Below are 14911 nucleotides of genomic sequence, written 5' to 3' on the forward strand. Positions count from 1 at the left end.
TTGGTTTGATCTATTTCTACAACACACCTTGATGTATACGCTAATGTTTCACAAGTAACTATGTCCATGAAATTATGCTCAGGGTTTTTTGTACTGGTGACTCTATTAAAAAGAGTCAAAATGAGCCTTGAGAAACAGCTGATTTGGGCCAAAAATATAATGAGGGTGTTGAGGTGAGTAAATGTGAGACACTAACCTGCCTGAGCACCAATTGGTTACTGATATACACTACATGTTGGGTACAGTTTAGGAGTAAGTACAAACCTTCAGCATGCCAAGAGCTTTTCAGAGCTTTAATGCTGCCTTTTAGCTGCACCAAATACACTCACACATTGTATACATACATAATCATACAGGCGAGTTGTGTGCTTGAAATTGTTATAACTCAGTTTTCGCACTCTTATTAAGTCCATCTGAAGCTTTTGCCCTCAAATCATCCTTAAGCCATTTGTTGAAAACAGCAATGGGGTCGATGTTCCAGTGTTTATGGAAAGAGATGGGCACCTGGTGGGCTAAGAAGTCTCTGGCGTAGTCCTCTGGGCGTGCCTGTAAAGTAAGATTAAGTACAGTAATTTAGATTTGGAAGCAGTCACAAGAGACTGCAAACAGAAGCTACAGAGAGCAAGAGTGAGACTATGAAAGTGATTATGTTCAAACAGTTACTGCATACTAAAAAACTGGGCAACTGGATACTTATATGTTTAGAGAAATTGCTTGAAACATTTTTGAAGTAGTAAGTGCTAATTTTTTCTTTATTTTAATTACCAATTCTTTGACCCACGCACGCCTACACTTTGCATTTAACAGATACAAATAACAGATAATGTTTTGTCAAAACATTAGATCTCTGGGCTCTTATTAAAGGCTCGGCACACTCATGTTGCAATCAACTGCACAGGTTATTTCATTTATTTCTGCTAATTAACTCTTCTTTCAGGGCTGCGTGGGTGAATCTGGCTTGTTTTGACACCTCGTTTAGTCTCCTGTTGTTTTGTTAGGGTGGGACAAATTGCACCTTTATCAAATGCCATTTTCACAGATGACATTTTGACATGTCACAGTAGGAAAAAGCATAGGTGGAAATAATAAAATGAATAATGTCTCAATTCCATCTAGTTGCTCTAGTTTCAGGGTCCTGGTATTGTTCATGCTGGTTTGCTTTCACACTGTCATGACTTATTGAAGCGCGTCAACAGAAAAGAGCCATTGATGATTCAAAAACTCTGCTGTAAATAAAGAAAAAGGTTACTGTTATTGGAGCACTGAGTTTGGTGCTTTCACATAATTTCCAGAAAAGCCCTGCCTACTCTCAACCTGATGTTGCATTCATATCACATCGGAGTTACAATAATTACTGGTTTCCGACTTGTAATTACTGTTCAACACATCAACACCCAAACTCTATTTATGCCTGGGAGACTCTGATTTCTCTGAAAGCTTCAATATAACTGACTTAATAATAAGGAGGGGTCTGAAAAGTCAAAAAAGTATTGACACATCAGCTAGGGCAAATCCATCTTTTAAAAGTTAATTAAACACAGTTTTAATCAATATGGAGTGTTTTTTTTTTACCATCTCATACATTTATAAAAGTTTCTTAATGCGAGATATAAACTGAACGTTGTACAGGCGGCACATTTTTAATTAACCAAATCAAATGCAGTTTATTGTTTATTTTTTCCATTATAAATTCCCAATATCTCAGACTCTGAATTACAAGTACAAAGACTAATGTGAATGGTTCGTCCCACTTGGTGGCACATAATTATGGTCTATACAATACAACTTGAACGTGGCATAAACAGAGTGCTAATCAGCCAGAATAACTAAAAACATGTGTATGGGTGTGCAGGGCCTCTAAATATCAGATATCGATAACATGCTAAAAGTTCAATTCTCAATATATTTTGGCATGAAAATACACACAGAGACACAATGTAGTGAACAGTTTATGTATAACCTGGTGGAAGAGGGGGCTGTGTGTGGCAGGAAGGCCAAGAGCGTTGAGGCACATTCCCAGCACCATGTCATCCGGCGCGTCATCGCTGTAACACTTGCAGCCGCTGTTCAGAAGTTGAACCACAGCCTCTCTACTGAACACCATACTGCAGCAACACAGACACACAACACAAATGTAAAAATAGATACAAAACACAGTGGATTTAGCTGCACTATAAATGATAATTTTAGAATAAAATGTTGGAAAAACAACAGAAAAGAAGGTGTCTTTCAACTCCTTTTCTTTTAAAACTTTGTTCAATGCTAAAAAACATGCCTTCCCTTGAAATAAGTAGATAAATAAATAAAACAGACCAAATTAAAATACAGCAAGGAAGGACTAAAGACAGCATGCTCAAGTCGTACAAATTTACATACCCAATTTCAGTGTACTGATAACAACTTCAGTATGATCAATAAAACTGAAATGATAACGTGAGTTCACAATATTAAAAAAAAGGAAATTAGATTCAAGAGAGACTATCCTCATTCTCAGGGTTTATCAGAGCTGGATATTTGACCAATACCATTATCCTAAAATCATATTTGCAGTAAAGGTTCTACTTCTGTCAGAAAAGGTAATCAAATCTTGCAGAATATGCCAGATGAACCTTGCGCTTCATTTTTCTAACCTCAATGTGAGATATTCCTGAACTGCTGCGTATGAAATGAAGGAATTTCGTCTTTCCATTTCAGCAGGATTAGATGATGAGCAGGCAGTGTCCAGAATGCTAAGAAGTCACACCGGAGCTTTTTTCAAAGGGTAGATATCAAGAGAGTAATGCAAAAAGAGCTATAATAGGGCAGGGGTCTATAGACAGTTCAAGGACCTCTGAAAGAGTCTTAAATACAGAAGGCCAGTAAATTTCTGCTCCCATCTTGAGGTTCATCATGCTTACTTTATTCATTCAGTGACAGGGTGACAAAGTAGGGAATGAAACTGCAAATCAATCTGAGGGAGAGGTGTGGTTTTCTGTGAATCATCACTGTGCAACAATCATTTCCTTTTAAAGAGAAGCAATTACACATGAAGCAGAAAAAAACTCTTCAGCTGCCAGAAAAATCCCCCATTGCCACTCAAATCAGTTTTCAGGAGATATCACTTTTCAGAAAACTGGCAGTTGCAGTTTCACAATAACTGAAGTGTCTCTAAATAGAGTTTCTCACACACAGCTCAAGAATTATCTACGGTAGCGCTTTCCTCTAGCGCTGGCAGCTGACATATAATTTCTGCTTATTGTCCAGTTTAAAAACTACTTACATTACATAAAGAGTGTTGTAAAATGTGGCTCTTATGGAACTGCAATTATTTTTGTACTTTCTTGCAATAGCAGTTTTTATCTATCTAGTGTGAGTATTACTATGAATCGACTCTCCATTTTGTCTTGTCAACTGATGAGTGTCTGTTTTACTGCACACAGTGGTTATTTATTCCATAGTTTTATTGCAGTGCAGCCTGAGAACCAAATTTCCATTTGGGGAGCAACATAATTTTAATCTGAATTGAAAGGGTTTATCAGTAGATAAGAGATTACAGGTTTTTCATTGTACATTTTATAGTCCCAGTGCTGCGTCTGTATATTTCATCATTATTCCCTGAGCATCTGAGCTGTGAAACTCACCCTCCACCTCCTGTGATGTAGCTATAGCCGCCTTGGCTCAGTCCGTAGCCATACCTCTCACCGAGACACACTGGTTCAGAAGGGTCATAACAGCTCAGCAAGACTTGCAGTCTGGGCAGGCTGCAGAAAGCACAGATCAAAGTCATCACACACTCATCATCGTCTTAGATACATGTCTGCGCACACATACAGGTGAACGGACATATACACACATAAATGAAACTGGCCATTTAGAGGCTGAAATAACTGCTCTCCCTCAGGCACTATTACACATACAGAGGCTTCCACATGAAGGGGCATCCTGACAGATATAAAGTGAAGCCAGCTGGACTTGAATTTATGAACTGAGCTTTTTAGATGTCCAACAGGATGGTAATATCTCTGTAACTCATTTTCCCAAAATGACATCATTCCAAGCTGTGCAAACCCTTTTGGTCGCTCTGAGACAGAAACTGTTCGAAAATGTATGAATAAATGTCAGTCAAGGTTAGAGAAAAATGAAAATATGGCATTTAAAGAATGAGGCAATGAATAAATCACATTTTCTCACAGTTGAAAATATGAGAAACCAATTCCAGATCATGAAAAGATACCTGATAAGTGTGTCATCGTCCACAACAAGGAGCCACTTGGTCTTTGGGACAGCACTGCTTACAAATCTTTTAAGAATTGCAAATGTTTTCCCGCAGTGGCCTGAAAGTAGAGACATGCCATCAATATAGGGCCTGTATGACTTAATCACATATTGACCATGTGCTGTATTCAGGGTTTACAAAGATGAATGACCCTGTTACTGAATGAAAAAACACACTTGGCATAAGTAGGTATTTACATGCGCACACACGCCTGCATAAACACGGACACAGATATGGGACAGCAGCTATGCCACAAAAGGAAAAAAAACTGCAGTCATAAATTATGTTAATGCAAAAGGACCTGAGAGGCGGCAGGCTAACCAACAGTCAAGTTGAGTAACCGCAGAAACAGCAACATATCACCAAGGAGAGGACACTACTGTAAGTCCTCAGTTTTAAAGCAATAAGTTATACTACAGCTCCATTCAATACCATGAGCGAATTTATTTTTTAGCATCAAAGGCTCCGGTGGGAATCCAACCTGAGCAGCGTTTATGTGCTTTACTGCTCTAAAGGATTGGATAAAAAAATCATTAGACACAGTCAATAGTGTTTTATCTAAATAGTATGATTGCAGCAAACAACTTACTAATTAGACTTTCATTGTCATGACAGGTATGAAGGACAAAAAATGTACATAACAATACATAAATAAATAAATAAATGAATAAATAAATGAATACACATATAAATATATAAATGCGATCGCATCAATGGGTCAATGCCCGAGTTGAAAATGTTGAACTTTTGCAGCGACATCGCAAGTGAGACTAAGAGTACCTCAAAAGTACAGGTGGCTATAAGCGGACATGTCAGCTACTGCAGTGTTCAAACATGTTTAAAGGGCTGTCTGTTATAAAGCCTTTGCCACCTTTTAAAGATTTGTATTGTACTGTACAGCATTAAAGAAAATCCTACTTTCAGTGGGAGGATATCTTTTCTGTCTTCTAGAGCGGAGAGAAAGCAGATGTCTATTTTCTGACATCTCAAAGAAATAAGGTATGTTTGGCATGATGGGATGGGAGGATCAAACTTTTACTCAGGCATGCTTGACATGACCGCCAGACGAAACAAAATGTTCTGCCAACTCTTGAAAACAACAGTGGTGTGGTAGTACACAACAAATACAAGGAACCTGAAGAAATATACCCATCACAATTCAAATATCTGCACACCACCGAAGCTGGGAACTGAGACATGGAAATCCCTGGTGGCAAACATCACAAAGAATACTGAGGCCTTACTGTTTTATTTATAAGGCACCCAAGGTGTTTTTTCCCTAGTATCTGAATATAGAACAAGAAAGGACACCTTGAACTGCTGACAGGAATAAAATCCAAAAACACACTTTTAGAGGGAGGCCTCCAGACAAGCCTGGTAATCTTATTTCTAGTTGGAGGAGGTTGTTGAGTGACATTCAGAGGCTTGGAAAGAAAGATGCGGTAGCTTCCATGTTCATGACTCGTGCACTATCTGCCATTAAAATGTGAGCATGAAAGTGTGCACTATCACTGTTTCCAACACCAACATAATACAGCAGCAACATCACCTATGGCCTCAGTGGCTTCTATCCTGAGGTCTTTGTTCTCCGACACACTGGAGGTGAGCACATGTGCAACACATTTGACCATGAATACTAGAGCAGTATTTACTTATTCCTGCACCATGTTCCCTTTTCAAGGTTGTGTAACATTCATGTCCTCACTTGCTTAGTCCATTTAAAAATGTAACCTTAGACTTGAATTTATTTTTCAGATCCAATTATTTCTTAATGGATTATATCCATCCATTCATCTTTCCATCCATCCACTTACCTGCTAAATCTTTATTGCCATGAAATTCTGATCTCTTTCAATCTCTTCTAATCTACACAAATATTGTATTTTTGTACTTCACTCGTAGATACATTAATGACATAGTTTTAGGATGTGGCTCTACAAGGCAAATCAACGGAATCAATAGAGTTAACAAGGTGAAAAAAATAATGAATAATGGTGGTGACTACAGATTCCTGACATATTGATGCCTGTTGACTGTTGATGAACTGCAAGTCTGCTTGCAGCGATCATTAGCATAAACCATGAGACCTTGGAAAAGCAAAAGAAAAAAAATGGACAGGAAGATATGATGTAAGTCATGACTTCAACTGAATTTTTTGTTTGATTACTGATTCAGTACGTGGATATTCAGCACTGAGGGACAGATAAACTGCTTCAATCCATAAGATATTATTTCTCCATATCTTATTAACAGTGGACAGTGGCTTTATGTCTCTCAGTAATTGGACACATTGCAGTGCTACAAGAATTAAATGTTCTGTTGTTATGTTATTGTTTAACTGAACAGTTTTGGTCAGACATTCTACTGAAACCACTGCAGAAACCTAAGTTACTGAACTGACAGTAGCTCCAGTATCTGGCTCCTTACCAACTAGAGAAGATCCCGCTGCCCTGATGATGGACTGTGGATTGCTGCCAATGTCCCAACACTCTATTGTTGTCTCCCAAAAGTTAAAAAAACCAACAAAAACTGGCATGCAGTGTAAGACAAAATTAAAGGGATGGAGCCACTCTCTCCTAAAATGATCCATGAAAAAGATGTTGGCAACATTGGCTTCAAAAATATATTTATTTATATAAAATTGATTGGTTGAGAGGCGCAGAGTCATGACTTTTTCCGGAGTGAGATGTCAAACTTAGAGGTAAGTCACACGAACACTCTGTGCCCCAGGTTAGGTAACGTATCAAGTTATGTAAATGAGTAGGTTTGAGAAGTCAGACATCTTCCGCTTGAATTTTTTGTCATGGCATAACCAGCTGCCAACATGTCAGCTCTGCAGTATGCAACTGTGAATGGAAGCAGACATCAGTGCCTCCCCTGACCCCAGTATTGTTGTAGGGTGAACACATCACATCACATATATTCCACATATAAAAATCTGAAATACCAGGATTGTTCTGCTTAGTGGCAATGATTCAAACAGACAACTATATAACAAATCCTTAGGAAACATCTTTTAGGTCAGAAAAGGCCCACTATACTAAGCAACTGTTGCTGCATATATAGCACATTCTTGGGGTGGCTGTGGCTCAGGAGGTACAGCGGTCGAAGATTGGCAGTTCGATTCCACATGTCGATGTGTCCTTGGGCAAGACACTTAACCCCAAATCGCTCCTGTTGCTGCGCCAATGGTGTGTGAATGAGAATGAATGGTTAGCTTCCCCCTGATGAGCAGGTTGGCACCCTGTGTGGTAGCCCCTGCCATCAGTGTATGAATGTGTGTGAATGAGATGTAATGTAAAAGCGCTTTGAGTGGTCGTAACGACTAGAAAAGCACTATATAAGTACAGTCCATTTACCATTCACATTGTCATGCCTATTAGCTACCAGTTTATGTACATTTTTACATATCTAGTAGAGTTGCAACAATTAATCAATCAAGAAATCAATAATTATTTTGATAATAACCTGTTGTAGTCATCTTTCAAGCAACAATGCCATACTTATGCTAGTTGCATCTTTGGAAAAGTGAGGATTTGATACTTTTCTTAGCCATATATCATGTTAAACTTCGTTGGGTTTTGGACAGTTGCTCGAGTATAAATAGGCAAGTTAAATATCTGCTTGTGCTGTGGGGAAACAAAATCCCCAAACAGGATTTTTTTCTATTCTTTTCTGACATTTCGCAAAACAAGCAAGCAAGCATGACTTTATATAGCACATTCATTCCAGATGGAGGCACAATGTGCTTCACACAGCATGAGCTACCATGGATGCAGTCACAAAAACTATGTGGATGGCATATAAGTTAAAACATTGGCAAAATGGCAAAACAGAATTAAAACAAACACATACATAATAGATGCGAGTTAAAACCCATTAAGACAGTAAAACAAATAAGACAAGCATCAGTTAATTATTGATTAATTATTTTTAGTTGCAGTCCTGCTATTTCATCTAATTACCTATAATCAAATGCAATCCACTTGAGCAGCTCTGCAGTCTTTATCAAGGTTGTAAAGTTTGCTTTTCCTGACACTGTCACAGTTGATTCTACTCTATTGCCACTTCTGAAGCTGCAGATGTTGTACTGCAATGCATTATGTTATAATATCCTATGCCTGTCATCTATGTAAATGCAGGTGAAGAAGAAACACCAGTCATCTTCAGCATAATGCAACCCAGTGGAACCTCAACTAATGGAATTAATCAGTCAGTCAATATGATAATAGCATTTTAATTGAAACTATCAAATTACTGATTGCAAATATAATGAGAACCAGTTATGTAAATAATGACTTACACAATGCAGCTATCAGGCATAAAGTCAACAAGGCTTTTAAAACTATTCCTGCACAATATGATAATTTTAGTACAATTGGGTTGCAACAGGTTAACTAATTTCTCATGGATTTGCATGTTAAAACCTCACTCTTTTTACCTTTTTAAAAGAATTTAAAGCAAGCTGCTTTCAGTCAAATGTGACCCGGCTCCAAACATTTACACATTACTTGTGTGTGACTGTACTGTCAATTTCCTTTCTAATCTTCACAAAGACTCCAACTCTTTGCTGCGTATGCCGTCTCAAAAACTCAGGGGTCAGGTACAAACTGGTTGTTGTTGTAATTATGTAAATTTCTCACATATTTACCTTTATTGATGCCTTTTTTTCAAGAAGAAACATAACAAGCAGCAGATAAGATGAAGAATAGAGATGTATCTTTTCATTCTTTCACAGACCAAAAATATGTAATTGCAGTATGGAGTATCTCCATCACTGTTTCCTACTGAGTCCATGTTTAGATGATTACCTAGACCTCCTGTGATGTTATTATCTTCCCCAGTGCAACTGACAAAAGGAGAGTTTTGAAACCATTTTGAGCAGCCAAATCTGAATGCAAGAACAACTCTCTGTGTTTTAGTGTCAGTAAGTCAAAGAAGCTTGTCGTTGATTTGTTACAGAGCAAAAAGCTGCTGGGACCTGTCGTGTCACTATCCGCAACGAGTAGGTGGAGACGAGGCAGCTGTTGAAGTATGGGGGTTGCATATCAACAAGAAACTGGACTGATACCAGAACAACTTTACAAGCAACGGTTGACTTTTATTCTCAACTGGTTCTGCAACAGACAAGTCCACATGCTCTAGTAGTAGCCGATGGCAGTCTGCTTCCACTGCATCAAGGCAGGATAAAAAAAAAGGTCCTTGTTAAAGGACTGAGTAGCCTAGAGACAACAACTGAAGGGAGACTATACCTGACACTTTTTAACAACAAGCCTCGCCCCCTCTACAGTGGGCTGAAAGTGGCTAAAGCCAATGCATCATCCCATTAAGGTGCAACATGAGAGGTCTTAGGTGGCACTTTGTGCCGACAGCCATCAGACTGTAAAATAGTTCACACCCAGATGGCCCCTGCCTCAGGCAACCAGGATACCGATGCAGAGAGCTTGTGCTGTCTTCACAAACTACAAGAGCTTGCTATCAGAATTGTGATCCATGTACAGGTTCACATTTTTATGCATTGTGCATTTTCATTATTCCTGTATTATAGTTTTCTGTATGTATTTTACATCCTCGTTTGTTCAGGTCCCATCATTGCACTATTTGCTGTTGCAATAAGATGATGTTGTCAATAAATGCCACAGTAGTGTCCTATATATTTCTGGGACCATAGATGCAATTAGTTCAGTATCTTGTCAGAATATCTTGACAGCAATGACTCTGTAAAAATCATGGCTCATACAGCTTTTTCAAGCACTTTCAATTTACCTAAAACCAAAAAATCCAATTTACAGAATTCATTTATATGTACAAAAATCAATGTATACAGTCACTTTGTTTTACCAGCTGTTCATATCAATGTTGATTATAGGTATATTAAGTTTGTACATAGCAGTGAGTATCATGACATCTGCTTCTGTTCAAACAATAAAAATGACATATTTATATAAACATATATTTACATGTTTTTTCAGGTTACATTAAAAAAAGTTTAGTGCTTGTAGCAACTGATTCAGTTTTTACTTTTACTTTTACTTAACTCTCATTTATCTGATGCTCCATCATCTAAAGGACTACCGTTTCTTTTGCTTTCGAAATCAAGCTGAGTTTACCAACTTCTTCTGATCTCTCTGCATTACAATCACCTGAATGTCCTCTACCATCCCTCTCATTTAACCCTCTTATCTCATCCATCACTCCATTTCTTTTTTCCACATTTTTCTTATCCTTCCATCTAATTTCTGGCTTTTCAGGAATTGTTTCAACTTAAACTCTTTGGCATAGGCAATGTTCAACACTCCCCCAACACTCTTCACATGATGATTCACTGTGCCACCAGTGAGTGCTCATGCATATTCTCCACCATCACTTCTTTGTTGACTGAGAAGCCTCCTTCTACAGAGGCTTGGCCATGCCAAGATCATGAGTTGTTTCACGATCTCCCACAGGTGGCACCACTCTACCTTGGTGGACAACTGCTTGTGGTAGCATTCATCTAATCTGTTGCTCTCTGGGTTGAAACTTGTGAAAGAGTCAGTCTTGAGGCTGTGATCATAGAACTGGCTGAACTCCTTCAGGACTTCATCACAGGATCTCTCATGGATGCGGCCAAACTCCACAAGGATATGAAGAACACTGGTGAGTTTCTTCACTCATGCCTCTTTGATAAGCACTCTTGGGTCCAGCACTGATAGATGTCTTTCAAAGGGATAATTGATTGGAGCCTTGTCAATAGCCTTGAGACGGTCTTCATCAAAAACAATTTACAGCTCTGTCTGAACTCCAGCCTCAGCCTTTGAGTGTTTGAATGTTTCTTTTTGTGGTCCTCAAGTACTCTTGCTGTAATTAATTCAGCTTTCTGACGTCAACATGGTTCTATGCATCATTATATTCTAGCAGTTTCAGTGTGGCAATGACATTCTGCATGACAGCTGACTTTATGAACTTCTCCAGTAAATCTGGCAACAAATCGGAAAGATCCTTTTACATAAATGGGAGCATGGGTTCATAACTCTGGTACCTTTTTATGAAAGGAGAGATTTCCTTTGCCACCATTTGAAAAAAGTTACATTTTGCTGGAAAGAGATAATTTCCAATAATAATTCTCAGCAGCTTTATACAACTTGTTTGATGGTGCTGTCACTTTTCCTTGTCCTCCCTCTGAGTTGGAACATCCTTAAAAAGACATTTCAGGCTTGAGAGGGAGCTTGCTAGCTCCCAATTGGTGGCTGCACAACGCTCCCTGAAGGAATTGTGGAGAACTGTGCAGACTGCAGCTCCTAACTGCCACTATCTTCTTGCCAATTTTGGATTTGTATGTTGTTGTTTTTTTGCAGGAGTGAGAAAGGCTTTCACTTTATATCAGGGCTATCCATTGATGTCAAGCTGGCACCTTCTCATTTCACGGTTCAAACTTTCATCAAACAAAAGCACATATCTTGATTCGTTCTTTACTCTCTCCTTCATTAGTGACAAGAAATGGGGTGCTATGCCAAGATATGGTGCTTTCTTCTCCCTGCAGGTTAACTGCTTTGCAATGTCACGGTCAGGGAACATGGCTTGGAAAACAGCTCCGAAGTACTCACACAACTTGTAGGAGTAATAATCTTTAATCACTTTTGCTGCCTGAAAAATTTCTGCAAACAGTGCTGGGTTTTAAATAAAACAAAAGGATTCACTGGGTTTGTACTGCTGCCTGCTGCAAAGGTAGCTGTAGTTTCACCAGCTGATGTTGAGGTTTCACTGCAAAGTGTTTCAGATGTTGGGTGGAAATGAGATCCCAAGGTGGGACCTGACCTGAGCTTTGAGAGGTATTCATGCTTCTTGCCTTTGAACAAATAGGGAGAGGGGGCACTCGGACAAACAGTACCTAACCAAAACTTTGATGCAGACAAAATCAACATGTTTGAGTTACTAAACCTAACCCTGGTGTTTTGAAGAATATTTTTACATGAATACAACTTAAGTGACTCAAACATGTTTATTTTCTCAGTTAGTGAGGTTTTAGTTAGGTTAGGATACTGACACGTGGCATGAATTACAGTATAAAGTATTAAAAACACACCATACGCTATGCATGTATGAACACGATGCATTTTTACTTGGCTGTCATTAACAAGTTTTAGTAAGTTTAACTCTTATCTCATTTGCACAGGTTGTGTAGCATACCTTCCTTTGTGCCTCCTGTCCAAAGCCATTTTTTATTTTTACATTAGCCAGGCTGTCATTAAAGTGGCAGCTTGGCATGTTGATACAGCGATAACAAAATCCACTTGCTCTCTAGTAGCTTATGAACAGGTACAATAGTTAGCTTGTTACCTTCAATGTGCATGCATGCATAAAGGTCACAAAGTTCAGAGTCATCAGAGCTTCCAGAATGTGTTCAATGCTTGCACATTCTGAGAGCATATGTTCATCCTCCAGACGCGGAGCAGAACGTTTCATTTTGGTCAATCTAGCTTTGTTCTGCGTCTGGTGTGAGACGCCAGGAGACAACAAACAAATATGCTTAACTTGAAATATTCGAAATATTTTCGGTTTACTATGTGATTGTGTAGATGAAATGCCAGATCTGGCTGAAAATGAAGCATATTTCAAGGAGTATATTGAAATTCAAGCACATTTCTAATCTTGAAAACATAACAGTTAAAATGACACATTTTCCAAACATGCAAGATGTACAATCCCTGAAAAATGATCCTTTGTGATGAGTTCATTCCAAAATGACAGGAGCTATCGGAAACTGTGAAAAATTGGCACCGTGTTGAAATAGTGTAATCACTTCTGGGCACAATAAATTACATTTCAGCTAGGAGTAATGGTTGAGCCACAATATGCATATCCATCCGTCCATCTGTTCCTTATCTGATTCACAGCATCAGTGGAAAGCCAGCCAAGGCTCCTGTAACCCAACAATATCCTCCAGCCTCTCCTGAGGGAAAAGCTGGAGGATGTTGTTGGGTTAAAAAGCTTCTCCTGAGGGATCACCAAGCTCTCAGGGTAGTTGGGAGATGCATTTTCCTTCCAGGGTAAAAATAAACTATGACAAGTAATGAAATGATCTAATGGCTTAATCACCGCCTCTTGAACCAACAAATATCTGGAGCAAACAAATCAGTTATTAAATACCAACCATCCTCTGTGGAAATCAGTGGGGGATATTGGCACAGCTTTTGGTGAGCAAATATGCAGTTTATAGCTTTCAGTCAGACAAAAGCTCTTCATATTAAAAAACTAAGATAAGCCAAAAGGGCATATATCACCTCAACATTATTTAATGGAAAACATGTTGGAGCATGTGATAGTAAAAAGAAAATAAAGAAAAAAGTAACATTATTAAGTTAAGATCCCAACATGTTTGTCCTTACTATTTACATTTTCATATATCTTACAATATCAGGTTTGAATCACTGCCACAATCCCCTCCACGAGCTATTAGCCTGGTGTAGACATGTCAGCTTTTTCATGTTTCTGTGTATGTAGCTGACCCTGCAACAATACCATAGGTTTAACAGTATTTTTGTGGTGCAACTAAAGCTAGAGGTTAAAGCAAAAGGAACACTTACCTCTTTCAGTATTTGGTACTCCTAAATTTATGGTTGGTATTGAAGGATCAGCATGGTCACTGTAGTACTCTAAAAATAAGGCATCTTTCTCCCAAGTCTTCTTTATCACTGGAACTAGAGCAAAGGGGGAAAAACAATATAGAGGTAAGTAGTTTAACAACAAGTAGACCTTTGGTTCTATGCAGTGTAGTCTTGTTCCCTGAGCAAATGATTATCTCATATTATATACTGCTTCTCTGATTTGTTTGTTTTTCCTAAAATATTCCAGAAAAGACAACTGATAAAGTTTATAAGGCAATACATTTTCAGCAGAGACCGGAGTGGGACAAGATGAAATAAAACTCAATGAATGTTCAACATGATTTGCCAGAAAATATCAGAATGAGGTAGTAGTGTGCAGATACTACTATATGGCACATACCATTTTGAATATGTAACCATTTTTTAAAACTCCAGTTTGAATCCTTGCCTCTTCTTTTACCACTTGTTTCAACTTATTAATGATTACACTGGATGAAATCAGAAAATATTTAAATTTGATGTTACAAAGTGATATGAATCCTTTGTCTTCTATCATCTGTCATTTTGTAACAACTTTTTCTCAATGTCCTTTAACCTATAGTACTCAAACCTGCAGCCTTTTGACTTTTTGCAGAGCTGTGGTTTCATAACTATATCTGGATGTATATCCTCACTGTAGTCAGCTGAGCCTGTCGCACACAAAATGCTCATCTGTCACTGATCCAAACCCTGGCATCATAGGAATCATAGATGGCTCAGATTGGTATCTGACTGGGCTGATCTGGAGGTTTTGCGATGACTGTCTGAGTCGTCTAAGCATGACTGTATGAGTGATGAAAAACACAACATCTACAGCAGCTCAAGGCTGTGTGCAACTCTCATAAATCAATACAGGTGAATCAGGGTGGCATATTTAACACTGAAAGAATGAACTAAAAAGCTAAAGGTTGAGAGTTGGCTGACTTTCTGTGCAGTTTCAAACTGCCAACTGAACTGATAAAGTTCAAATTAAGTTCTAGCTATTGCACTGTTATTTTATATCACCATATTCAAATGATCAGAATAAATTAAA

At 38.4% G+C, this 14911-nt stretch overlaps 1 protein-coding gene across 1 annotated transcript in view; it reads right to left on the reverse strand.

The window, feature by feature from the left end:
* Positions 1 to 279: 279 nt before the first annotated feature.
* The window catches only part of b3glcta (beta 3-glucosyltransferase a), a 68925-nt gene continuing 54293 nt past the window's right edge, over positions 280 to 14911 (reverse strand). The window contains exons 11-15 of the mRNA XM_053320468.1: positions 13819 to 13932; positions 4214 to 4313; positions 3621 to 3740; positions 1961 to 2105; positions 280 to 546 (exon numbers count right to left, since the gene is read on the reverse strand). Of these exons, the coding sequence (XP_053176443.1) occupies positions 379 to 546; positions 1961 to 2105; positions 3621 to 3740; positions 4214 to 4313; positions 13819 to 13932 (647 nt within the window). The 3' untranslated portion in view covers positions 280 to 378. The remainder of the gene's footprint in view (positions 547 to 1960; positions 2106 to 3620; positions 3741 to 4213; positions 4314 to 13818; positions 13933 to 14911) is intronic.

The sequence above is a fragment of the Scomber japonicus genome, chromosome 6 (genome assembly GCF_027409825.1).
Source record: "Scomber japonicus isolate fScoJap1 chromosome 6, fScoJap1.pri, whole genome shotgun sequence".
In the NCBI taxonomy this organism is placed as follows: domain Eukaryota; kingdom Metazoa; phylum Chordata; class Actinopteri; order Scombriformes; family Scombridae; genus Scomber; species Scomber japonicus.